This window comes from Lissotriton vulgaris, chromosome 11, assembly GCF_964263255.1.
Source record: "Lissotriton vulgaris chromosome 11, aLisVul1.2, whole genome shotgun sequence".
In the NCBI taxonomy this organism is placed as follows: Eukaryota; Metazoa; Chordata; class Amphibia; order Caudata; family Salamandridae; genus Lissotriton; species Lissotriton vulgaris.
Window position 1 is genome coordinate 608,318,979 of NC_141699.1, and position 27,680 is coordinate 608,346,658.

Here is a 27,680-nt window from a genome sequence, read left to right on the forward strand (position 1 = left end):
AACACATAGGGCTTGAGTTACTTTCCTGCACTATCTTTGCCATTTCCCAGCTGCTATTAACAAAGGGGTCACTCCAGTATCAAGATCTCATTTAGTAGTATATAAGTATGCTAATAACACCCACATGTTCTTCAGGGTTAGTGGAGATCTGGGTGTGTAGTAGATGCACTTCAGGGCCTTTATATTGTCCATGAGTAGCAGGATAGTTGCTACTCAGGTTAAAAGTACTTAATCCAGCAGTTATTGTTCTAAGGGCCCTTATAAGACTTGCGCTAGTGCTTTATTTTAGTGCTGTTGGGCCATAACCCACTCTGGTCCTCCAGTTATGCAGTCTGTGCTTTAAGCATCATGCCCAACTTTCGCTAATACCTCAAGTTAATTCAGTAATCTTTATTCGATCATACTGAAATTGATCATAAAAGATAAACACATTCCAAAATACACAGATTAAAAGAAAACAATAAATATATTAAATATTTCAAATATATTAAAAGGTACAGACCACAATATAATATGTTTAAAAAATGTCACCAGTAAGCCAAAATACAATATTACATTGAGTGATTCATACAACAGACTATGAAAGCCAAGGCATAAAGTGCAGTTTAGAATGAACGACCATTAGTTAGAATAATATAGTGGGTCCTCTGGCGTAGGATATTTCTCAAGACGCAGCCAACTGAATGACAGGTGTCATAGTCATTAAGTTGCTGTAGGAAAAGCAAAGCAGCTTTACACTTGGTAAAATTATGCCGACGCAACAGGGGCAATAAGAATCCCCTAGTATAGGGTAGATAATAATTGCAAAACAAAACAAAGTTCAATAAAGTCTGAGTTGATAGTTCATCACATGGGCAAATAGATATGTGGACAGGGGAGTATTGCACTAGTTAAAAACATAACAACTAACATATCGTCCCCTATCTAAATCGAGTCAATAAAGTACGTTCATACACGTCCTGCACAAAAAGTAAATAAGAAGCAATCCCCACTGCCATCTGAACCAAACAATAGTCTATTACAGAGGGCTTCACCACCTCCACAGCCTCCCTAGTGGCCTGCCTATGCTTAAAGAAGCTATCCTGGACCCAGGTTTTGTCTTTTTTGATAATGGTATTTGTGTTCTCTAACAAGTATGCACAACCCAATGCCAAAGTGGTGTTTCTTATTTACTTTAGCCACAGGGTGTTCAACCCATGATCACATAAAATACTATCTCTAACCGCCCGATTACTCTCCAAAACACCAGAGAACTAAAGGAGCAACATTAATGAGATCTTGAATGTACTTTAGGCCTAATTATTGATGCAGAGAAAAGTGAGGGGTCAAAGGAGGGACCTCCAGCAGGTGTTGGCAAAATCTATTGTCTTCCGCTTGGGTAGGCCCAAATCTCTGTAGCCCCATACCCCCATACCATACGTGACAGTCGGGAGGTATTTCCTTTTATCGATTTCTAAGATTGGGTGACAGGTTTTCTACCAATACAGGCAGCAAGAGAAAAAGTGGTTCCAACAGCACGAGAGAAATGAGTCAGTTTGCTTCTAATACAATCAGACCAGGTACAAGCATCATCAAAATCCCACCAAAGATATGGGAAAAAACTTACTCTGTCTAATTGTTTTCCTCCTATACTTGGAGTATAAGTTTTGGTGTTTCTAGGGCCACACACCATTCTATAAGTTTTTGAGAAGATGGTCTCCAAATCAAGCCCCTTCATAAATGCCATAAAACTGGAAATCACATTTCTTAGGCTGTGAGCCTTCCTTGCGAAAAGCACCACATCGTCCGCACATATTAATAATGCGTGTACAGCCTTTTTCTCAACCTGTGGTATGTCCACCCTGGCACACACCAGTGTCCTATCCAGATGATCAATATAAAGTAAAAAGAGAATGGGGTCAAGTACACAACCTTGGCATACTCCACAATTGACTTTAAAAGGTGCAGTACCTCAAGTCAAAGCTGTATTGTCCATGTTTGTGTGAGAATATCCCCTGTGTGGTATGGTCCCAAACTTCTCCTGTGACCTGACAGAGCACACCACACATGGTCTCCTTATGGGCAGTTGTCTGTGATAAGCTGTGTGTGTGAGTGCGACTGAGTAATCGAGGCCAGTGGGATTCATTTTGGATGACCCGGGCTGGCCAATGCACAAGATGGAGGGTGACCTTTAGAAATGCCATGGGCCATTTGTTAGCAATAAACTGCTGATTAGTCTCCTACATACTGCCAAAAATTAAACTTACCTCTTCGCTGCGTCCCTCCTCCGACATCTCTCCCTGTCTCTCCCGGCCGGAACAGGAAGCATCCATCCTCCCATAAGTCAATCACAATGCTTCAATGCATCCTTGTGATTGGTCTGAGTGCCATGGTTCGGCGTGCAGGCAGGGACCGGGAGCCTGAGCATGTTCTCCACCCAGGCTGTAATTCAACCTGGGTGGAGAACATGCAAAGTGCGATGACTGTTTGGCAGGCCTGAGACGGCCGGCCAAACATTCATGCGCACTTTACAGAGTGAACTCCACTCCTCCCCCTGCTCTGAGAGCACATTAACCCTGTACCATCCACAAAGCTGCTGCTACTGCAGGAAGAAATAAAATGATAATAAAAATAAGTTATTATCATTATATTTTTTCTTTATTTACACTGCTGAAAATCTGTCGGGACGCTCCTCCGCCTTAGCGGAGGAGCCGCCACTGCTGGAGCACCGTGTATCAGCTCTGACTCTGGAAGACCCTACCTAAGTAGTTTCCAGTGTCTGTGTAAAGTATCCCCCTCCAGTTGCACATGCCAGCCTATTGGACCAAACAGTGCAGCACATCCAAACTACTGTTGCCAGGCTGCTGGTGGACAGGCACAAGTGCAGCATGGCATCTCACCACCTTTAATCCCTTCACTGGCTCCCAACAGCGCAGACAAATGTTTGCGAGTCGCACTCTGTGGTCCACAAATCCCATTATGATCCCTACCCATGATCCATGAAAGGCAGCATTTTAGACTAAACTTCAAAGGCTACTTAAAACTGCCAACGCAATTTTAATTTCAGGCTTTACATCGAAGGCAAAGGAAAGGTGGCAGAGGCCTCTGATACTTGGCATTCAGACTGGAATGACCTGTTCTGTCCACATTGAGATTTGTATGTGGATATTTCGAAAACTTATAAAACCATACTTACCTAAACAAAGAAAACAGTTCCTCCTAGAAAGTGACTTCAAAACTCCTGTTCAAGACCCCTCAGTACTTAATTTGAGCTTGTGGTTGCAGGTGTGGCTCATCAGCACTCATTTTGGAGACCAGCACTTATTTATCCTCATCAGACTTTGACCCAAAACAAGAGAGTGGAAAAGCACAAAAAGGGCAAAGGAGGCGGAAGAGAAAAACTGAAAAACAGTGACAAAGGGAGGATGCAGGGATAAAAAAAAGAGCCTGCCACAATGAAATAAGGTTGCAAGGAACATTCGGCGGTCGAACAAAGTGGCATTCGGTTATTTTACAAATTAAGCACCGAGTCCCCTGACTCTCGAATTAAGATGGTGCCTACACCCAGCGCCACACCTCCTAAAATCCACCCTGGCCCTTCCAAAGGGTATCCTGCATGAATGTATTGAAGGCCAAAAGAAATATGACCACGTCACCCGCACCACGAGGGAACTCCCCTTTTCAAACCCAACCACCTGAAGGCCAACTGCAAAACCTAGAACATCAGCACGAACAGCAACGCCGACTATCTGGCTAGCATCTGACCACCTCTAGTGTTTTTGACAAACCAGCGAGCAGACACCATCAGACTGGAGAACAAGTGCACCCATGATCCCAACAGCATCCTCTTATGTATCAAGATGGCCCCAAAGCTGCTCCAATGTAGGAAAGAGTTGAAGGCACACCTCTTTAAAGGGCACTATAGAGTAAATGTCCACTCCGACCCAAGAACTCACCTACCCCATCATTCACTCATTGTCTGTGTCTTTGGCTCTTATCCTATACAGAGCCCCGCTAACTTTCAACTACATTTGTGCTCTACAGATACAGTACTCCTATGTAGTGTAGTTCCTTCTTGTAGTTGTACTATCTCGGTCTTGGGGTTTCCCAGTGCAACGAAACCTGCAGCTCTGTTGTGTCCTTCTACTATCTTCCTTGGAGTTTACTAGCGCCATGAGACTCCTCTGTGTATTAGTGCCAGCTAGGAATTTAAATCTTTTTCTTGAGCTTTCAGTTTGAACACCTTAGAATTTTAATGTAATGTAATATTTCATCTTGCAAAAACTTCTCCCTGAAAATGCGTCTTGTTGATGTGTAGGCTATGTTTGCCACTTCATAGCTATTTAATTATTATTATTATTATTAAGTGACATTTATAGAGCGCACTGACACCATGAGTTTCCTGGCGCTGTAAAACAGAGGTGAGATGCAGACTGGGAGATTACAAGATTAGCAGGGTGGAGGGAAGAGAAAGTTTTGAGCTGCTTCCTGAAATGAAGGAGGGAGCTGCTGGATTTAATGGTCAGAGGGAGGGGATTAAATGCTCTCTTTTGTTGTAGAGCAATCTACAGAGTGCAGTGCATGCATGAGGTGGCACAGAGAGTTATAAAACCAAGTGGTGTCTGCAGAGTACACACCTTGTGCTCATTGCTCTACAAATAATATCACACCCTTGGGTCCCTACTCTCAAGAACTAACATTCAGTAGTTATTCATTAACCCAGACTCTGTTAAAGCTCTGCAATTTAAGAGCAGCACCCACTGGCATGAAATGTCATCACAGCCTCTTTTGTCACGTGTGAACTCAAGTCAGGTGAAATATAAAGGGTCCATTCACGAGTACGTAAAGTAGTGCTCCTGTGGTACTCTTTTACGCACTCTTACACATCTTCGTAACTTGTCTGTATTTTGAAGAAAGAGGGCATACAGCCTTTCTTGACTTTCTCATCCAGTGCAGACTCTCGGACAAGGTTTTCTAGTTTTTCATGTTGCTAATGCAGGCCCAGTGTGGGTCCTGCAGAAGCAAAATCTTGTTGCACAACTAGTCTAGGTGCCAAAGAAGTGCCTGCAGAGCTTTGAGTAAAGAGGGAACAGGTGGTGTCCCTCCCGCTACCTTCATCCCAGGGCCCTAATTCTACCCATAGGACCATTTGTTTATTTAAAAATAAATCTGAAATCTTCACCTTTAATTTTACTACCTTGCATGAACGCAGGTTTCCAATTTTTAGGAGTTATCAAAAGTTTCCGAAAGTACACCTGGAAAACTTTGAGAATTCCTAACTGCATGCATGTGAAAGGTTTTCAGCAGGCGATATTGTACTTTTGATTCTGTAAAGGAAGTTAAATGGCGTTGAACGTGGACAATTACACTTTCGGGGTAATCCCAGCTCATTTCTGTCGTATTGCCCTGGAAGAAATAAATCTATGATCGTGTCCAGGGTTAGAATGAATCGGACTGAAAAAGCACGTGAATGCTCAAAAAGAAACTCATTTTTGTTAGGCACAAACGTTTCATTACGTTCTCGTCCATCAACGTCTCCTCCCTGTCACGTGAGTATATTTACTCACATGAAAAATGTTCCTGCGAGTCATTTTTTATGAGTGTTGGCTTTTGTAAACTTGTTTTACACCTGTGAAAAGCTTGTAAACACTATTTGCATGTGTAACCAAACTTACACGTGCAAATGAATATGTCAATCTCACCCTTAGAAAATGAGGTACACACGTGTAAAGTGAAAGGACAAGAAACATTTAAAAGGAATTGTAAACCTACTTGGCAGGCATGGTGGTTTCTTACTCAGCCGGAAGCTGCCAGGCGTTGGGCCAATCAGAGCCTGAGGTAAATAAGGGAAAGCAGATCTGATGGATAAGTGGACTATGGTATCCACTGCAGGGATATGTATTTGACTCCATGGTAACAGGTTTGATAAAATGAGTAATGTTGTTTGGTAACAATAAACATCAGCACCAAGATACACACCAGTTAAGGTGTGCTTTACAAAGGCAGATATTGCATTATGTAAATGACATTGTGCTGTCTGGGCTGGGAAACGGCCTTTACTACGCGGGCTAAGGCACCCATGCCAATTCCCCGCTAGTGTAACCACGCTTGCCTGAACCGCGCATCTACCATAACCACGCATATGCGTGGTAAAGGCAGATAGCGTTCTTGTGTCCGGATAGATGGGGAGAGGAAGAGGAAGCATTGGAACAGGAAGCTCTGGATGCGCACAGGTAAGTGGGGCTAGGGCCGGGTTTGGGGGGGGGGGTCGTTTTTAGGAGTGGGGTGGTTTTAGGGGCTCCAGGCGCGGGGGTTGTGGTAGTTTTTGGAAGGGGGTACGGTTTAAGGGCTCGGGAGGGGGGAGGGTCGGGGTAGTTTTAAGGGCTGTGGACGGGTTTGGGGGGGGGGTAGTTATTAGGAGTGGTGGTCGGTTTTAGCAGTCGGGCCGGGGGGTCGGGCAGTCTTTTTAAAAGGAGGCAGGGTTTTAGGCCTCAGGGCAGGGAGAGGGGTAGTTTTAAGGGATGGTACTGGGTTTGGGGGAGTTTTTAGTGTTGGGTGTCAGATTTAGGGCTCGGGGCGGAGGGGTCGAATTAGTTTTTTAAAGGGGGACAGGGTTTTAGGCCTCAGGGTTGGGGTAGGTGTAGTTTTAAGGGCAGGGCAGGGGTACGATGTAGGGCTCAGGGTGGAGGGGAAGGGTCGGGGTAATTTTTTGGTAGGAGGCAGGGTTTAAAGCATCAGGGAGGGGAGAGGGGAAGGGGTAGTTTTAAGGACAGGGCATGTAGGTTTTAGGCCTGGTGGCAGTGAGGCGGGGAAATAGGATTTTAGGGCTTAGGGTGGGGGGTCAGGGTAGTGGCGGTCTTTACCACGCATATCCCTTTACCAATCATGCCTTTACAACAAAACTGCATGGTAAAGGCATGTGCGGTAAATGCATGCTTGGTAAAGGAATGCATGCTAGACACACATTCGTGATTAGTACCATACGTGCCTCTGTCATACAACCATCTGAGCTAGCCAAGCACTAAAGCAGCCTGTGCAAACGGTGCTTCCTCATCTCTCAGCCTCGGCAACGCTGCTCCAATGGTAGCCATGCCGGGTGGTATGGCGCTGTGCTTTTTTGTTGGGGTGTCTGTTTTCCTGCCTCCCTCTCCTTACTTACATGTAGTGAGTAGCACACAAATCTTGGAATATGACCTAAAGAACTAAAGTTGGTTCCATTCATGTGTCTCCTACTGTACCACTAAATACCAATACAATGTTTTGAGAATAATTCTCTGATATGCAAGCTAACCCTCTTAGATAACCATTTTAACTATCAACTTTCCTCAATGTAAGCCAAGGAGAGGATTCTCCTTTCCCATGCTCCCTCCGTACCTCTCCTTAACACCCCATTTCCATGTCTTTCCTTCTTTCACTTTGTCTTAGTGTTGAAGTTTGGACAACTGCCTATTGTTTCTGGATAAGCCTGTTTCTGCACTCACATTAATGTGTGTTGATTAATGATTTGTGTATGCAGTTTGTTGCTCTTGCTCTATATTCGTTTTCCAATTTGACTTGTGCTCCAATAAGGTAGATCCAATGTCTTGTCACCACAGTATTCTGTTATAGTGTCATTATGTGACGTTTCGTGTTTGTAAAACTGCTCTACTTCTGGCATATGCTCTTCTAGGCCTTCTTGAGTTTTTCATTACATAGGCCTTAGTAAGCTCAAACTGATTAGTAGTGTTTATGTGGGCCAAGAAGCTTTTCATTGTGCACGTTTTGTATTTTTCCATTAGGAAAACCTGAATCTTGCACTGAATTCGGCATCCGCCATTGGCTGCACAGTGGTGAACATTGGCTCACAAGATCTGCAGGAGGGGAAGCCACACTTGGTGCTGGGGCTGCTTTGGCAGATCATCAAAGCAGGACTCTTTGCAGATATTGAAATATCCAGAAATGAAGGTATGCAACAAAATAAAAGCAATAGCAAAATGTTAACTTGATTACACAAAGCAAGGTGACAAACTGCACATTTTGAGGAAAGAATGCTTTGCAAAAGAACTAGCACATTAAGGGGCATAGTGAGAATATGAAAATGCTTCTTTTTGGATAATCCCCCCCATTTTCTTTGGCCTGATGATGCTGGCTTTTGACTCTGTATACTGGGACTCTGCTAACCAGGCCCCAGTGCATGTGCTCTGACCCCTAAAACATGCTGAATTGGCTAAATCCCTGATTGGCACACTTAACTGACCTGTGAGGCCCCAGTATATTTTACCCTGAGCACCCATGGCTTGTACGTTAACTGCCACTAGTTGACTGGTACAGTTGCATAATTGCCATTTTGACCCATCAAAATAAACCTTTTGACAAGCTGGAAACTTCCTTTATAACACTCCCAAGTCCCACCCAAGGGAGGCCCAATTTTTCCATGGGCCAGAGTGCATGGTACTCAAAAATAGAACATGTATGTTTAATGTTTTAGATGCCCTGGCAATGAAAAACCTCCTAAGTAATTTTTCACTGTGGCAAGGCTGGCTCTGCCATAGGCTAACATTGGTTTATACTATTACATTTAATAGGTGCTGAATTCAGTTTGGGAATAGCTAGACAAATGGAATCATTAATAGTAATTTTAATTCCAATTTAATGGTAATGTTCGATTTTATATCACTATGTAGGAAAATACACTTTTAGAAACGTATCTGTTTTCTGCTCAGAACCAAAAGGCTTTCCTGTCAGTGCCCAGTTTTCACCTGACCCCCTCATGGCTTCCCTGGAGTGAGATATTAATTGCTCCCAGACAGTGGACAAAGTGCTTTGGGTGTAGGGAGGTGTTTTTCTTCCTTGATCAGGATGGCCTTTAGGCTGTGCCCAACCCTTTCCAGAGCTTCAAAGGATTATTTCCCTGTCACTGGCAGATGTAGCTCACACCTGGGCCTTGCCTCCCTTTTGTCCTTCTAGTCTGCCTGGCTCCTACCCCAATGGGAGTTGGAGAGCTACACAAACCTGTTTTAGGGAGTGGACAATAAACTGCCCTCCATCTTCAGGCTGGTACTGGGCATAAAGGTGGCACCCCTGGATACCAGAACACTGTTGAACCTGTGGAAGACAGAAAAAGACGATGTTGTGAGAGTGAATGATGCTGGCTAGAGGGATCGTGTATGCTTTGAAGAGTGTCAAGCAGAAGGAGGATCCTTGATGAGGTTGCAGGCGTTTGGCAGCAAATTGCTGTATAGAAATAATTACATTCCTAAAAAATCTGCTTTGCTTAAGGAATACCTCCGTAATTCCATATTGAGAGGTGAAGATAGTGGGTCATGTCCAGAGATGAAGAGGGTGCTAGATAAAAGTTGGAGCTGGTGGTACCATCCATGGAGAATCAGCACCATAAACTAAGGCATGAGAGGTCACCAGACAAATACCAATATTAGCACTTGCTCTCCCTCCAAACCTTTGCCAGAACCTTGGAAAATGGATGGATGGACAATGGACCCGTCATGGCTTATCTCCTACAGTGAAGGAAACCACTGGTTATAGGAACCTCCTCTCTCGAGTAACTGTCATTTGCCACTAACCCCCAATAGATTGGTTACTTTTGCACTGCTCCCTGAATGCCACGTACTGTTTGAGTCTTAAAGATCAAGGGATAAGGTGGTCAAAAAGTAAAAGTGTACTTTTAGCAGGGAGGAGCGTTTGGAGCCTAGATACAGTGCAACAGTCACTAAACGTCACTCTACAGTCGGAGCTACAGCTTTTAATGTACAGGTCTTTATTTAAATCAGCATTTACAGATCTAAGCACAAAAGTGATGACAGTAGCATAGAGTTCCAACGGCAATGCTAGTTTATGGAAAAGGGTAACAAGACCTCAGATTCCTCCAAATCTTGCCAAGTCTACTATATTAGGGTTCCCATATTCTCAGTGAATGTGGAATAGTTGTCTGAATTATACAGGGCCTGTATCATTCTCCCTTTGCTGTAGTTTGTTCACTGCTGAGTTGAAGTAAGATAGTTCAGTGGACCAGGGCAATGTTGTGGTCATCATCCCAAATCAACAAACTGACCTTTAAAATGTTTCGAGTATTCTTGACCCAATGTAAAACAACAGTACTGTTGTGGCACTTGTCTAGGGCTACAGTCTACCAGACCTTTACATGGGCACAAGGTCAGCACTGAATGTCTTAGTTTGATGACTCACCTGGTTATGAAATATAAGTAACCAACCAGCCAACAGAACGCCTACTGGTCTCTAGAGTGGGATTAGGAAAGGGTGGTACATAGGTTCATTGGACAGTGGGTGGTGCAGGCTCACTATTCAGTAACATTCCTTTTGATCTTCCTCTGATGGTCTCCAGACATCTTCAACCACCCAGGATAAAGTTGATATTTTATTTATGTGCAGCCAACTGGGGTGCTTATCCTTGTGGCATTTGGGCAGGCTCAGTATCGTAAGTCATCTTCCATGCGGGTCTCAGTCAGCTAGACCTTTTATTTGTCCTCTAAACCAGGGAGCTTTAGGAGAAACTGGGATTTTGTTCTTCCATAGCACTAGACCTAGACTTAAATTCAACATGAACACAACATTCTGGTCAGAAATATTTTCTGAGTTGTTCTGCAGAGCTTCTTCCAAAGCGAATGCACTGTCGAGAGGGCCATTATTTTTGGCAGACTTGCTGCACTACGGAGGGGGAGAGCAGCTCCAATCTTGCAGTATGCCAAGTTCAAAATCCATACTTCTAGTCATTCAGTTCGTAGGATATCTTTCAGAGCATTTTGATATTAGTGGGATGGGACAACATAAAATGATGAGAAACATGTGTTCGATAGAGCGGGTGCAGAGATATTGAGCAGAGTCCCTATTGCTGTGTAACTCGTAGCGTAATACAAAGATGGAGGCATTGGATTGCCATGAGGAGGTGTATTTAGGAATTCTTAGAGCAGAGATCCCAACCCGGGATTTGCTTTGATCTGGGGACAGGATTAACTAAGTGGCTAAACCACTCTGGGAAAGATTTCTGATATGAATGTTGATTGCGGCCCAGAAATAATCAAGAGTGAAGTACTGTAGAGTCTCTAAGGCATATGGTACCGGAATATTGAGGCCTAAATACTGTCTGCAGAAAATATAATGTCCTAAATATTGTTTACAAAAATATCACCCCAACAGAGTTAATAATAGAAAGTGTACAGCTGATGTGGTGATATTTTTACAAACACTGTGTAGGTCAGGCAATGTTTTTGTTATCGGTATTCTAACATACAGCCCCCTGAGATTCAGGCACTAGGTACTGCTCCAGGGACATGGACCTGAGAATGACATTTGTACTGTTGCAGGGAACCGCCATCTTGTCTTCCCTTCCACATATCCTCTTAGAGAACACCATTCACAGGCAGTCTCTATTCACCATTTGCAAACCCATTACATCAAGTACTTTACAGCGGAAGTGAAGGAAGTCCATTATGTGATACTGCACACATTTACCAAGAGTGTTGATAGGCACCTCTCCTAAGGGTACAGGTAAATGAGCCTCTCTCTGTTCTTGTATACCAGTAAGCTACTGCCTACTTCCACTATGTGGAGATACATGTATTAGGTATATCCCATCAAACCATAGCTGTCTGCTGGCATTAGCAACACCATTATTGGGGCTCACATATACTGGGCTCACTGATATCTGGACCACTGTGGTGAAACATAATAATAATAATAATAATAATAATAATAATAATAATAATAATAATAATAATAATAATAATAATAATAATAATAAATATACAAGGTAGTCGAGAATACAATACATAAAGGCAGGATGTTGTGGACAGCAATGTATGAGGTACTTTTGTTCCAACAAGGCATACAGTCCTTCCTTCTCTAATTCTCAAAATACAGCACCAAGTGAAGAGGGCAAAGAAGCCCATGAGCAGGTACAGGGGATCTGAGAATTCTACTGTATCACCAGCAGATCCAACCAGGGGTAGCAGAACTTATAAACATTGTATTAAAAAAAACCTAAGAATGAAGGGGGATTCTGGGAAGGAAAGAACGCCTAGCTCGTCCAGTCTACAAGGAGGTTGCCCCCAAGAAACCCACAGTAAAGAACCACCCAGCCTCACAAATCTTCATTATCAGATTTCCTGAGGAGCCAGACTTAGCATTACTCTTACCCTACGTTTACCAAACATATCCCCTCATAAGAAGCCAGACCTATTGACTTTGCCAATGCTAGTTTGTTGATAACGTACAACTGCTGTAAAAGACGTGGCATACGAAACACATCTGGTACACTGCGCAGAGACGTTGGTTATTTGTCAACCATTGGCACGCTGATGTCTAATATTGGCAAAAACCATTGTTTTAGATCCTACATGATGTAGATCAGGTTTGAGTTTTGCTCTTTTTACTAATTTCCAAAACGACCGTAAACTTTACTCCTCTTTTGTCTTTAACTTGTAGCCCTAATTGCGTTGCTAAGTGAAGGCGAAGAATTAGACCACTTGATGACACTGTCCCCAGAAGATTTGCTGCTGCGCTGGGTCAACTACCACCTGGAGAATGCTGGTTGGCAAAAAATCAACAATTTCAACAATGACATAAAGGTAGGTTTGAGTGAGAGTCTAAGGAGGTAGTAATCTGGCAAATGCTGAGTACATCTAGCCGGGTAGGTGTGTTCTGTAGAGAGACACATCTGGGCAAATAGGGCATTATAGAAGCTCACTCTTTAAAAGTTCATAAACTATACTTTTTTGGACAATATTGCCTCAATATTAAAGAATGTGTTGTGCCGTTCTCTGGAGATATGTCCCATTTGTCACCCAAGTGATCTGCACCATGTAGGTGATGCTTCCCACTCCTGGATAATTCTCTTTCAAGTACCTGCTGGATTGGCAGTGTGCTCTCTGTGTAAGATCTTCCCTCTTCTCCTTGTGTCTTGCAGAAGGTTCGTCACCCAGGCCATTGTTTCTTGTTGTGCTGCCTAAGGAAACACATTTATTTAGGCTGAAATTATACAAAACACAGCAGGGAGATTGGTCCTAGGGCTTCCTCAGAGGGACATATTCCTTTCATCCTACGAACCTCCAGTGGCTCTCTGCTTATAGAAGGATGATGTTGAGTTGCCAGTGTGTCTGTCTCCAGGCAGTTCACGAGAATGGCCATCTCTTTATTTGCCATAGATGTAATCAGTGTGAGGCCTCCAGGACATTTGGATCATCCTCTGCTCAAGTATTATTCCTTCCTCTGCATTGGCAGGAGCCCCTCTTCTGACACATCTGCCAAGTTATGGAACTGCCTTCCACTCCCTATTATCAGATTCGACAACCATGTGGCTTTTCAGAAAGCTCTTAAAACCTAGTCATTTCTTTCTTTTTCACTCTGCTCTGTCACTTCCTGGTTGAAGTTTACTTTATTGTACCGGCATGTCTTTGAAGGTTATTGAAGGAGTGAATTCATTCATTCATTTATACCCACGAGGCACAGCGTGTAATAACCATATATAAAATGCATATAGAAACCTGCACAGCACTGCATTTACTGAATGTTTCTTCCTGGGATTTTAGGGCCAGGCATTGTATTTACTGAATGTCAGCACCTAACCAGCCGGGTCTGGTGGCTCAGTGGACTAATGCGTCTACTGCAGGGGCCTGTGTTCTACCTCATGGTCACAGGTTTAAATCCCGGCGGGTCCACTCAGCCTTTCATCCATCTGGGGTCGATAAAATGAGTACCATTCAGTTGGGTAACAACAAACACCTGTTATTCAGCCCCAAGATACCCGTAGTGGTGAACGTGCGCTTTACAACACACACGTTATGTTATGTTTAAGGGCCCAAAAAATTGGAATGTTGCTTTTTAGCCTCAAATGGGACCAAATGAGAGCCCCTTAAGAACAAGTAACCATAAGGCATATATTGAATTTTGTGGCAAATACTGATTTTATGCAAGTCTACTGAAGAAGAAAAAAATATATATATATACCTAAGGGCTATTGCGAATCATGACCAGACATACCCAATGGCATGCTCAGTGCTTCATTTGTGCAGGAGCTTTCAGGTGCTAAGCACCGGCCCTTTTTTAACAGGGCCAGGGCTATTGGATTTTTCTCCCCAGTGAGATGAGGCCAATATTTATTAAAAATAAATGTACCTACCTGTCCTGTGTCTTGTGTCTTGTGTCGTCCTCCTTCCCGCAGGATGGCCCACCCAGGTCCAGGCATGATAACTGCATCACATTAGTGATGTCAGTAGTGCACGCCTGCCTTTCAAGGAGCATTTTCTTTCGCATTGGTTAATTATCACAGATGACGGCGGGCTGATGGGTGGGCTGAGGGCAAAGCAGACTGGGTCCTGGAAAGTTCTGGTCTCGGCAATAACCTTAATACGACATTGTCGAAGTAATAAAAAAGTGCGTAGCTGCTTTCTGTTAACAATTTGCATGCACTGAAATGAAAACCCAGCAGAAGCAGGCCATGAATTATTCCTTTTGACTTGTCATTTGCATCACATGCTGATGCTCTTGGCCTGGGCCGGGGGCCCACCAAAACACATTATTTGCCAGTGATCTAATAGAGCCAGTGCCAAGGAGACTGCAGGTCACAGGTAAGAGAGTAGTAGATAGTACTACAAGTCGCTATTAGTTAATCTGGAACAGATTTACTATTGTGTGTCCTCTTCACCAATTTTTTTGAAGCAAATAAATGTATAAGTTAACTGTCAACTATGTTTTTTCAAGCTCAGCACCTCATGACTTAATGGCCCCTTTTCTCTGCCACACCTGACCTCCCAATTTATGGGTTACCAGAGTAAATTGCCAGTGCCAGTGCTTTTCCGCATAAGTAAACTGGCATGTTTTTCTTTTTGCAGAATCTGCAAATGAAAAAGGGCAGGTTACAGCACTTGTCTGCAGTACAAGTTTTAGGCAGAACCCAGTGACACACGTATGGACAGAAGTTCCTGCAGGTTATCTATGTTTGTGTTTCTAGTGCAAATTGGTCCACTGTAGGACCCCTGCTCTAGCATCTCCATTCTTGTAGTAACCTTAGATGTAAATCACGCAGTTGACTGATTATCAGACAGGCCTTGTGTGTGAACACTCACAGATATTTTAAATTTGCGCATTTATCTCAAAGGCCCGGACTGTGCCACGTTTCATGTGTCAGTTTCCATCTGCACTGCTTCTCCGCCAACCCAAGGCAACATCAAATGAATACTACACTCTTCAGGCAAGCTGCTTGGAGAACCTCAAGGCTCCATGGCTCATGGCAATTGATGGTGTTAAAATGAGATTTACTTTTTCCAAAAACAAGGGGTAGTTTCAAATTGAAAAGTTGTTCTTTTGAGCTTGAAACTAATTAAAACAGAAGAATGTAAACAATGCACGCTATATTATTTGTAATACCACTCTCACTCTCGCACACACTTTGTGCCCCTTTCACGTAATTTACACTAGCGCACCCACCGTTATCTTCTGGCTGCCTGGCCACTTCATCGTTCGGCAAAGGATGAATTAGCACTGTTTCTGTTTGAAGTCATTTGTAGCTGCTTAACTTGGGAATTTCTCAGGAGGCTGGTGCCTTGAACATTCATCACCACTTTTTCTCACAGTTTACCCGGTTTGAAGCTTGGAATGGTTAGAGAGAGACTGGAATGTTTTCTTTATGTCCATATGGAGTAATGCTAAACAAAACCGGACATTGCGTGGCGATAAACAACGTAGAGGACCTTATTATGCAGGAAATTAAATATGAACAGCAATTGCAAAAAGAGCTCAACTGCAACTTTTGTCTATGAAGTATTGGTGTGGCTCACCTAAAAATCACAGATTCTATAAATATTATATATAATATCACAATGAATCACATCTTGTTCTCTGTGGTAGGGCCAAGGCTGCTGCTGTATTCAGGGTGCAGCGGTTGCGAGACATTACGTTATGATTGGATATTGCGACTGTGAGCCTGCATTCCTGCGTTCCTACAAGTGCATTGCATTGATTGATGCTTCTGTTTTGGAGGGTCAGGTCCGGTTGCAGCTAGGGAAAAGGGGTGGGGTAGTCAAGTGTGAATAATTGACATTCCAGAATAAGCATCATCAGAAAGGAACAGCAGGGCTTTAATTTCAGAGTTTACCCGGGTCCACTCGCTGAAGCACTGGACTCCAGACAGGAGCTCTGTCCTTCGCATAGGTCTCTACCCACTGCCGAGCACCTGCAGGGGTTCTGCAAGTCAGATCCTGTCAGCCTGTGTATAAAGGAGCTAATGAGGCCTTGATGGGCTTCCTGTGGGCTAGGGATGTGGAGGAGAGATGTCATGGGTGTGTGGTGCTCAGTCTTCCACCTCTCTGGGTGGATGTGTGGTGTTTTCAGAATTAGACCTCTGTGGGTGACAGGCACCTCCACAGGATCTTGCTATGCCACAGCTTGGCCCATCTGTGCTGTGATGACATGTGGCTAGTGACTGACCCTCAGCCACAGGTGCACAGAACAGGGTATAGACTGTCCTGTAGTGCATCCTTATGGCGATGCACATGGCTCCTTTCCTGACCTTTCAACCTGTAGATTTTGGTCTATCCCTTATTATGGCACGTTCAGCAATACCAGTTCTGGGTGTGGGGGGTGGTGGAGCCAATTGAGGAAGTGGGTGGAGTCAGTGGAGTGAGTGGTTGGAGCCAGGGGTGTGTGGGTGTGGCCTTCTTAAAAAATGTGAGCACCTGCACTTAATATTTGACAAATTAAGCACTGGGTACGCCATTTTAATTTGTGCCATGGAGGTAAGTCCCAGGACCTCTCCTCCTTTGTCATTGACAATGTTCCCAAAAATCCAAGGGGATGAAACCGACAACTGCCATTACAGAGTTTGTAATCGAGATGTATAATTCTCCTCAATTCCAAAATCCCGCATGGGATGAATGCCGATGAAGCGCTGAATGTCCACCTGTGATCCCTCAGTCAGGGACTCACGCCTCCCTTCGGCAATCCATTCCTCAGAGCGTAAAGTTCTCACGCCTTATTCATTTTCTTTATCGCATCATTATCCCCATTCTTTTAATTTTATTTTCTCCCTCTTGTACCACGATACACTTTGAGCCCCGATCGGGTTCAGTTTAGATGTAGTTTCTGTTTCCCTTTCGTAGACATCTATTTGGTACCGCAAGCCCACTTGGGCAGGACAGTCCCTGTGGTGTGATAGCGCCTTTCCCTTCTATTCCTTTTTCTCATTAAGTATCCGCACATTCCAGGGCACAACCCGTCTTCCCCCTTTTGGCCTTTTACTCCCAATCTAGGCATAGACAGGCGGAACCGTAAGATATTACCTAAGAGCCACATCCCGGTGCAAAGGGGGAGTTGCTACATTTGCGTCAGGAACGAGATTTAGCGCGTTACTTCAATAGCAGATTGCTTTGTAAATCCCTGATGCAGCATAAGTCCATTTATCATTTACACTTTCCCTTATTATGGGCGCAACAAACATATTTGATTATATAATATATTTCAGGGATACAGGAGGGAGGCAACACATGAACTACCTGTGTCACTTCTATGTCCATGACCGGTATTTCTTTACATCACACACGAGGTTACGTCTATTCGAGATGTAAGGCCGTAGGCAGAATAGGTATATTTCTTTTTAATTACACATGAGTGATTGTTCTAACTTATACTGTATTATTAGGGGAACATAAATGTCTTATAATAATATTTTGTTGATTGTGTATTTTTTCCTCACTGTGTTTTAAATTATGCACTGTCATGTCTCATAGTCGCTGAGGAGCTTCTATGACTATGAAATGTTTTGGTTGCCATGGTAACCAAGGGATAAGGGTGGTTGTTTATTTAACCCCTTCAGCGCTGATGACAAAGCCAGCTCGTCATGGGCATTACCTGCGCTGTGCTTATGACGAGCTGGCTTTGTCATGAACAATGGGAAATAAGAAGGATCCGCACCCAGCGGGAAAACCCCTAGCACCCAAGGTGTTAAGCATTTCACTCACAGAACTTTTTATGCAGTGAACAAGGCGGTCCTGCCGCCGAAACACGCCTGACCTTGTTTGAATAAATTGCCTTCGGCTGAACTCGCTACATATTTTATTGATGTGCTTTTTAGCTGGACAAAGATAAATAAAGAACATTTTTCTACTTATTTCTTTTTGGACTTTCATTTTGGTGCGCCCCCATGAGCATTTAAAAAACTGTTCAACTGATCTGGAGAGCACAGCGACGCCAAACAGCAGCTGGTGTCGGGGTTGGCAGCACAATACCAAACCTACTTGAACATTGATTCATTGGCACTGGAGTTTAGGTGCGGCACTCTAAGGTCCGCTGCTGCTTTTTCGTATAAATAAATTGCCTTCTGCGCCAAAATTATTCACGGAGTTGGTGCCTGTTTGTTGAAGACTGTCAGGATGGATATATATATATATATATATATATATAGATATATACATACATACATACATACATACATACATACATACACATATACATACACCTTATTCTGTCTGATTGTCACTTGTACTGAAACGACCCTCTGTTGAAATACATTAGCCTTTGGGCCTGATTTAGAGTTAGGTGGATGGGTACTCCATCACAAACATGACGGATATCCTCTCCACAGCTAATTAGGACATAGTGCACTTGTAATAGGACCAGAGGGATATCTGTCACATTTGCTACAGAGTACCCTTTTACCAAACTCAAATTTAAGCCCTATGGGCCATATGAACAAAGAATAGGAATAGTGATTTCCAAATTGCGTTTTCATCCGATTCTCTATTTGGAAATTGTTATTCCTTATGTATGAAACTTTTTGTTTCATATTTGCGATTCCTAGTGGGTCTCAAATCCACCTACCTCATGAATATTAATGTGGTAGGTTTCAGTTTGAGACCCATTATGAATTGCAGCCACCACAGGGATGATGGCCTGCTGAGGACAGCAGACCACCATGTCTGTGATTGCCTTTGAATAAAGTTTTTTTTTTTGTTGAAATGCAAATGTGCTGGCAATTCGTGTGTTTGCCGCCCCATGGCGAACGCATGTAAGAGCCGGGAAGGGGAAGCCGCCACCCCAAAACTCATGCCCCTCCCTGGCTCTTACATGTGTTTGCCACGGAACTGTAAAATACAACAATAACTAGGGTTCAGTGGGGCCCTCAGGCCTCTTTGTCCACTGCACCTGCTGCACCAATGGAAGCTACACCCACACCCCTGAAGCCTCCAACCCTGACTTGACAAAAAGATGGCAATCCATAGTGCTCAAATTCAAATATATTGGAAGGAAAATGGCATTCATTGTTATTTGTTTTTTTAAATGGTGAAATCACTTAGGAACAAGCTGGAATGGTTGTGTTGGTTTAATCTTTGAGGGAATTAGCAGAGATAGATTTGGGCACACATAGATTTGGGAATGGTGGTCCTTAGCTCTCTCATTCTAAACCCAATTATATTTGGACACACCCAGTTCGAGAAAAAGGCGAGGTAGAAGCAATCATGCAGCTTAGAATATAGAATAACACAAGTCAAAGATAATTAGGTAAGTGAAATATTAAGACCTACCACACAAACGGGGTGGTACTGTGCAACCAAGAGCAGTCATTCTAAAAATGCTCAAACCTGCTCCACTCCCTTTATCTCCTTGCGCAATCTGCCTCTTTTTATCCATCCATTCTCTTCTTCCTCCTTTCCTCACTCTCTTCTCCCTCTCATCACTTTCTCTCCATCTTCCACTTCCCTGCCTCTTTCTCTTGAAACCTCCCCATGCCTGCTGCAACCAGGGGCGTAGCTTCAGGGGGGTGTTTGGTGAGTGACACTCTCCCAAATGAATGTATTTTTGGCTTGTGAGTTGGGTCTGTAGGCCCCAAGTCGGGTCTCCAATGCCTTTGTTGATTTTCCTCTTCCTTCTTGTTTGACTAAAGTTTGTAACTAGCAATCTTTTTTTAAAGAAACTTAGGCAGAGGCCCACTTAATGCAAATAAGTATTGAACCCCGTTTCTCGTGGCAACAGTGTATACCAAACCTTGGTCATCGCTCTCCCTTTGGCATACTCTTTTTTATTTATTTGTGTATTTTGTGATTCACACCCCCTGAATCTCACTGACTAAGTTACGCCCCTGGCCGCAACTATCCCCTGGGATCTTGGGAAAGTGACGAGGCCCCAGGAGCTGCCCCTGCCTTATGAACCGGCCTCCAAAGGCTTCAGCCAATGCCGGGTGGAATAGAGGGCCTGTCCGGCACTGCACACAAATCAGAAAATATATTCGGTACTCTATTAGATATTGTAGGGGAAGAGTGCGTACATGATATTGTGTTACTGAAAAAGTTTGTGTGGTAGTTTATTTTAATTATGTGTATTATATTAAACTGGAAACTGAAAAAACACATCAATCTTTGTAATACCTATGAACTCTCAAGGTTTTTTGTAATGTTAAACAAATTGTCAAAAAAGTTATATTTTTTTGCTATTATGTGTCCTTTGAGCGTAAATTGTAAAAGAATAAACTAAGATGACTTTTTTCGCTAGTAGTCTAATTTATGGTAAACAGTAAGGGATCACCGCACAACATGCATGCATACAGTCATACAAATTTTTCACCTTTTGATGTAGCCCAGTACAATAATGTTTTCAAAGTTGGACATGATTGTGTGAATGTGCCTCTATTTTAATTTCTGACCGTATTGCTGTTTCAGGACTCCAGGGCATATTTTCATCTTCTGCAGCAGATTGCCCCCAAAGGAGGCAAGGATGATGGTATCCCAGTTGAAATCGACTTTTCAGGATTTAATGTAAGTATATACAGCCTCTAGGTTGTCTGTATGTGGTCAGTAAGTTCTATAAGACTACCTATACCGATTGTAGGTGCTCATCGACTGTGAGAATCCTTTGACATTGGCAGATGTCTGAGAGATGATTACTAGTTTGCACATCCAAATATCTGAGTTGTGATTATGAGTGAGACTATAAAATGAGAACTCCAGGGATGACCCTGGAAGAGGAGGAGGATTTACCCACAAAAAAACACATCAGGCACATAAGGTGTTGCAGTGCTTGAAATGTGGTCATGGATCCACTCAATTGAGGCACATTTTGGGAAGACACACTCCTTGCAAAAGAGTACCCATGAATCCTTTCAGTTCTTCCTGGAGGTCTTTGGTAGGATTGAACGATCTTTATATGGGTTAAGCAGTCAATGCAGAAATGTGTTAGTGAATGCAAGCTGCACTCTGTTCATCACCACCCCCTTTTCTAAATCGTTTTTGGCCACTATAGGTGTGGCAGGGTATACTCAGACATGAGTCCCTTTCTCACTGCTCCATCAGGATTCAAGCAAGCCGGGCCGAAGAAGGCTGAAATGCCAGAAACCGGTCCCCGGTAGCTTGTCTCCTTTCTGGTGAAGAATTGGCTTGGTAGTTTAGTCTGCCCTGTTCCCATGATGCACTGGGCCAGGGACAGACTGATTGGCATATAGCCAGGTTCTGAGCTGGGATGGGGCAGTGAGATAAATAACGGTGATGGATCAAGCCCTGATCTTTGGACTGGGTAAGAGTGGTCTGTTTAACTCAGACACTCTGTTCATCACCACCCCCTTTTCTAAATCGCAGGTTTTGGTCCTGGCAGAGCTGACTTTATGCTTTATTGGTCGGAGTCTGATAAAAGGAGTTCCACCGAATTAGCACTATTTAAGTGCAAAGATGCATCCTACTTTGAAGTGTGTGCTTTACAATATTACAGTATTATTTTTTTTTTTATTATTATCATTTTCAGTGCCAACATTCTACCCATGTAGGTAGCCTTTTAGATTTCAAGGACTAAGATCCTGTGTTTGTACCTTGAGCCTTTTAATAAAGGCAATGTACACTTCCTGCTTTGCACTACTTCACAAATATATGTCAAGGCGGCTAAGCCGAAAACAATATGGATGCCAAAATGAACACTATGGACCCCATTATGAGTTGCCCAGAGCAGTAACCCCAGGAGGGTACCGCTTTGGGCCACTAAACCCTGCCCAGTGTGTCCAGGCCCAGAAGTAATGGGTCCGCAAGCTTCGGATATGATAATTCCGGCCCTAGATACATTGGGCCCCGACTTTCCTGAGGAGCTGCAAGCAGCTATTGTGCCAGGCTTCTGCCAACCCACTCCCTTACGCTTCGGGCAGGTGGGGCAGAATAAGCTCACCCAGCTGAAGTAAACAAGCATTGACATAGTCAATAGGTCTTGCCTTTGGGACATTATAAGTGTTTTGCCAGAGCTATTGGTTTTGCTAATGTCTTTAAGCTATGTTGTAGAGCATTGTGACTGCTGTGCGGCATGTTGAAAAGTTATAATAAAAAAGTGTTATAAGCATTTGTGTTACTTTATATATAACCGAGAAGACATTATGTGCAACTGAAGACCCTGTTAAAAAAAATGAATTAACATAAAAATGTCTTCTAGTTTTTTTGTCCTTGCAATGCTGGCAACTTCTTTGTGCCTGTTCTAATGCTTGTTTTTTTATAGATTTTTTTGTTATGTCGGGCATAAAGAACGGGAGGGTGGAGGTTGGGAAATATTACCTCAATTACAACACGTGCAGTGGACAGACACAAGGGGAGAATCAACAGATGTCAAATTCTGAGCACAGAAGGAGGTGGTGCTGCACAGGTGCTTAGGTAGTGCTGCACTGCTGCTGAGTTGGTGGTGCACTGGTGGTGGTGCACTGATGAGGAGATGGTGCTATGCTGATGATGAGATGATGCTGATGCTGAGGTGGTGCTGTGCTGATTCTGCATAGGTGCTGTGATGGTGCTGCTCTGATGCTGTGACGGGGCTGCACTGTTGGCGCTCCACTGGTGCTGAAGTGGTGCAGAGTGATACTGAGGTGGGGCTGAAGTGTACGGAGGTGGTGCTCAGGTATTGATGAGTGCTGCTGAGGTGGTGCTGAGTGATGCTGTGCTGGTGGTCAGGTGGTTCTGAGTTAGTGCTGTGCTAGTTTTGAGGTGATGCTGCAGTGGTGCTTAGCTGGTGCTGCTCTGATGCTGAGTTGGTGCTGCACTGGTGGTGGTGCACTGATGAGGAGATGGAGCTGTGCTGATGCTGAGATGGTGCTGCTGAGTGCTACTGAGGTGGCGCTGAGGTGGTGTGCTTGTACGGAGGTGGTGCTCAGGTGGTGCTTAGTGATACTCAGGTGGTGCTGAGTGATGCTGAGATGGTGCTGAGTGAAGTTTTGGTGGTGTTCAGGTGGTGCTGTGCCGGTGCTCTGGTGGTGAGTTGGTGATGCACTGAGGTGACGCTGCAGTGGTGCTGAGGTGGTGCTGCGCTAATGTAGAAGTGGTACTGCATTGGTGGTGAGTTGCTGCTGAGGTGGTGCTGTGCCGGTGCTGAGGTGGTGCTGCACTGATGTTTTGTGGGGCTGTACTGGACCTGATTTGGTGCTGCACTGGTGGTGATGCAGTGATGTTGATGTGGTGATGGCAAGGAGATGTTGCGCTGATGCTGAGTGGTTGCTGAGTGATTCTGTGCTGGTGCTGAGGGATGCTGTGCTGGTGCTGAGTGATGCTGTGCTGGTGCTGAGTGATGCTGTGATGGTGCCGAGTCATGCTGAGGTGATAGTGCTGCGCTGGTGCTCAGGTGATGCTGAGTTGCGGCTGAGGTGGGGCTGCACTGGTGCTGAGATTGTGCTGCACTAATGCGGAAGTGGTGCTGTATTGGTGCTGAGTTGCTGCTGAGGTGGTGCTGCGCTGGTGCTGAGTAGTGCTGCACTGGTGGTGGTGCACTGATGCAGAGGTGGTGCTATGCTGGTGTTGAGTGATTCTGAGGAGATGCGCTGGTGCTCAGGTGTTGCTGAATGATGCTGTGCTGATGTTGAGGTGGTGATACTAAGGTAGTGCTGCACTGGTACAGAGGTGGTGCTGTCCTGGTACTGAGGTGGTGCTCAGGTGGTGCTATGCTGGTGCTGAGGTAGTGCTGTGCTGGGGCAGAGGTGGTGCTGTGCTGGGGCGGAGAGATGCTGAGCTGGTGTTATGATGGTGCTCAGGTGCTGCTGAGGTGGTGCTGCGGTGGTGCTGAGTGACACTGATTAGTGCTGCGCTGATGCTGAGGTGGTGCTGCAATGGTGTTGCACTGTCAGTGAGTTCAGAAAGCCAAAACAAGCACAGGCAAAAGAAAAAAGTAGTTCACTGAAACTAACTTATATGGCCGATAGTGAAGTGATCCATGTAACAGGGCCAGTCTGCAGGGCGTGATCAAAACAGCAAAAAAAGGAACAAATGCAAACTATTCATCAACGAAAACAAAGGAATTTCAAAATGCACATGAAGGAACAAATTGAAACAGATGGGCGTACTGAAAGCCCATACAGTAGGTACAGCATGTCTTGAAAGGCAGCGCATGCGCTGCCTATGCAAGACCTAAAAAAGGAATTGTTCCACCCGTGGTCCCCTGCTACTTTCGCCCCCACCCCACCCCACCCTCCCACAGGAAAAAGAAAATGCCCCCAAAAATGTTACCACCTGCTGCAAGCATGTGGTAAATGTTTGCAGATTGGGCCTTTTATTTCCCCTGGAAGGGGGAAAACGTGTGGAACTAAACCCAGTATTACGGGTCTGCAAGTTAATCCCCATTCTGGGGGAAATAACTTGGAATCCCCATTATCTCACAGGGAGATTCTGCAGGGTATTGTTAATTTTGACCCAATATCTTTCTGCGGAGATAAAGGGAAACTTGTAATGGGGCCCTTTGTGTTGAATGTTTTCTTTCCAATAGCAAGGACTTGTATAATCAAAATATCTCAACACTATTGTGGCTTTATGTTGTCCTCTGTGGACTGTAGAAGAGTGACTCATAACTCCAATAATCATGCTTTAAAACTTGTAAAGTTTATCTTAAATTTGTGAATTGCCGTTTGTCTTGTTAGGAGCAAAACGATCTGAGAAGGGCCGAGCTGATGCTTCAACAAGCAGACAGGATGGGCTGCCGACAGTTTGTTACTCCGGGTGATGTGGTTGCTGGGAACACTAAACTCAACACAGCTTTTGTGGCGAACTTGTTTAACATGTACCCTGCCCTAAACAAGCCCAACAGCTCTGACTATTCCAATTTACTGGAAGGTGAGTTGCATGGATCTTGTATATGACCATTAACTAATATAGAAAATGTTGAGCAGCGTCTGGTTTAGTTGTAGCTCATATAATAACCCATTGCAAGTTAAACATGTTTGAAAATCCATTTAAACGAGTAACACCACTTTACTTTCATTTTCTTAATATTTGATTGTCAGTGAGTTTCTTGCATTTACATTGGATTTGCTTTGCTCCTTGATAAAGAATATCAAATTATGTTGAAGTACATCAGAAATTGAGTTAATATTGCAAATGGACATAGGGATTGGGAATGTTAAACTTTGGCGACGAGAGGCTGCAGTCTTGATGAGAGCTGTAACCAAATTCTCACAAGATCCAAAGGTGTGACCCACAAAGGCAAACTAGATCCTGTGAGAAATCTATGGCTTAACTTTGATAGCCTGGCTCAGGCAGCAATGCCTTCTACAGAGAAAATGACTTTAGAATCAACAGTACACCTAGCCTCATAACTGCTATTGAACGTCCAGCTCCAGTCCTGGACGTTCCATTGCGCAGGTGCAGTTCGAACGTTCAACGGCCGACGGCAGCACTACGGAGGTAGTGGTGCCATCGGCCGGTGAACGTGCGCAGCACTTAAGGGGTTAAGAAATAAAAAATGTAAAAGTCCTAAGTAAGTTAGTTACACATTTAAAAAAATGGGACAACTGTCACAAAATGAAGGAATTTTGATATAGGGTTAAAAAATAATGAAGAAAGGAGCTGGGCACAACTAGATGATGAGCGATAGAATTACATTCTGATGTGGGCAAACAATTGTGTGTGTTTTTTGCGAATTGTAGAGAAAAAGGATTCAAAATACTATGTTGACGATCCTACACGCCAGGCATACTACACGAAATAGACACAACCAGAGTCGGAGAATGCTGGTGGAGATGTGGTATGCATAGGGCACAGACTCAGATACTGTGGTCAAGTTCCAGAGTGCAACAAGTTTTGGACAGAGAGACTTACAACAATTGAGTAAATCACAGGATCAGCAATAAGGAGAGGCCCAGAGGTTATACTATTGGATTAACTTACAGAACAACAGTTTACCTGATATACACAGACAAAGGCAAACTCAATTTAATTTTCTTCTCATGGCGAAACAAAGTCTACTTGCGAAAGAGGTCCCATAAGTTGTTTCCCTTCTCACAAAAGAATGTCCAGTTTTAACTGGCGCATTGGAATGCTTCCTGGCAGACAACCATTTCCTATGCCTTCAGACTTTTTCTACACACTCCAGCCTAAGGTAGGAACCTCAGCAGTGGCAAGCAAGCTTCTCCAGTAGATCCTTCACTTCCTTATTCTTGTGGGTAAGTAAGAGAGTGGCAAAACTAGTCCTGGAGCAAATTGCTGGAGCAGATATTCAAAACAAAGTTGTTGGAGATAACATGGGCTAATACATAGGTAATCATCCAGCCAAAATAACCTCAGTGCCACATGAATTAAAGATTTTTTCCCCTCTTCGTTTAAGGCAGATTCTGTGATCGAAATGTGAAAAAGAGTAATTCACAGTCTAAACAAGTTAATCACTGTTTTTTTAGCCTTAGCAGGATCCTATTCAAATTTCCAGATGTCACACTTCCAGTTTTGCAGAAGTGTTCTTCAGTTCCTGTCCCATGTTGAAGTTTTGTGGCTACAAAGCCATCTAAGGGTTGTATGCACCCAAACTACAAAAATGGTGCCTTAAAGGCTGAGCAGGGTAGTGTTGTCGCCAGACCTTCAAGTTCATCCATGGCTAACTTAGTTTAATGCACAGGATACAAGGATATACGTTTCCTAGATCATTTTTCTGAATTGGGAGGGGCTTGTGGAAATTATTTAAACTCAGATGTTCCCCTCTGCAAGCTCCAGCAGTTCCCTATTCTGCCATATGTAATCAGTTGTTTTGTATTGCACATAGTAAAATGAGCATGTTCTTTGAAATGCACTTTATTGAGCTCATATTTCATATTCTGAAACCTAAAAACTACAAATGTGTTCCGATTAAAAATTGTAGGTTTAACCTTTCATGGCATTTTAGACATCTGGCACAAGTCCCTCAGAAGGGCGGCTTGGATAAGTATGTAATCTACAATTAAAAGCCATGGTTTAGAAATAGATGGTAAAAATATATACTTCACTCCTGCTTTCCACATCTGGAAAGATTTAACATCCACTTCACCATGTGCAACTGTGCATAGAGGCAGCTGCCTTACCGGAGTAACAGATATGGCAACTAGAATTTATACATATCCTTTTATACTTAGCACAAAGTGGCTCAGCGTAATCAGACCAATGCCACTGCAGATGCCACAAAACCAGATTTCCAAAGTAAAGTAATGGAATAAAGGGCAAAATGTACATTTTAACATAGATTTCCAAAATGATATTTAATTTCACTCGTAAGGTCCGCATTCAATTTACAAAGGATTGCCAGCACAGATGATTGTTCTAAAAACTATTTGCATTAATATCTTCAATATTTTGACAGTGACTTTAGGAAATGTAGTTCAATTTGAACTTTTTTCGATTTTTACCAACTGTCAGAAAAGCTGGAGTATTACATGCTCGCCCAACTGCTCTGTGCTAATATTTTGACCTCTCCTACCAATTCTTTCACCATTTTTTATAGTACACGTATCTTTGATC

General features: G+C 43.6%; 1 protein-coding gene across 2 annotated transcripts in view; it reads left to right on the plus strand.

Moving 5' to 3' along the window:
- The window catches only part of PLS1 (plastin 1), a 637,640-nt gene that overhangs the window by 539,195 nt on the left and 70,765 nt on the right, over nt 1-27,680 (plus strand). For both annotated transcript variants that reach the window (XM_086943716.1, XM_086943715.1), the window contains exons 7-10: nt 7,758-7,923; nt 12,418-12,560; nt 20,640-20,735; nt 24,842-25,034. In XM_086943716.1, coding sequence (XP_086799842.1) covers nt 7,758-7,923; nt 12,418-12,560; nt 20,640-20,735; nt 24,842-25,034 — 598 coding nt within the window. The remainder of the gene's footprint in view (nt 1-7,757; nt 7,924-12,417; nt 12,561-20,639; nt 20,736-24,841; nt 25,035-27,680) is intronic.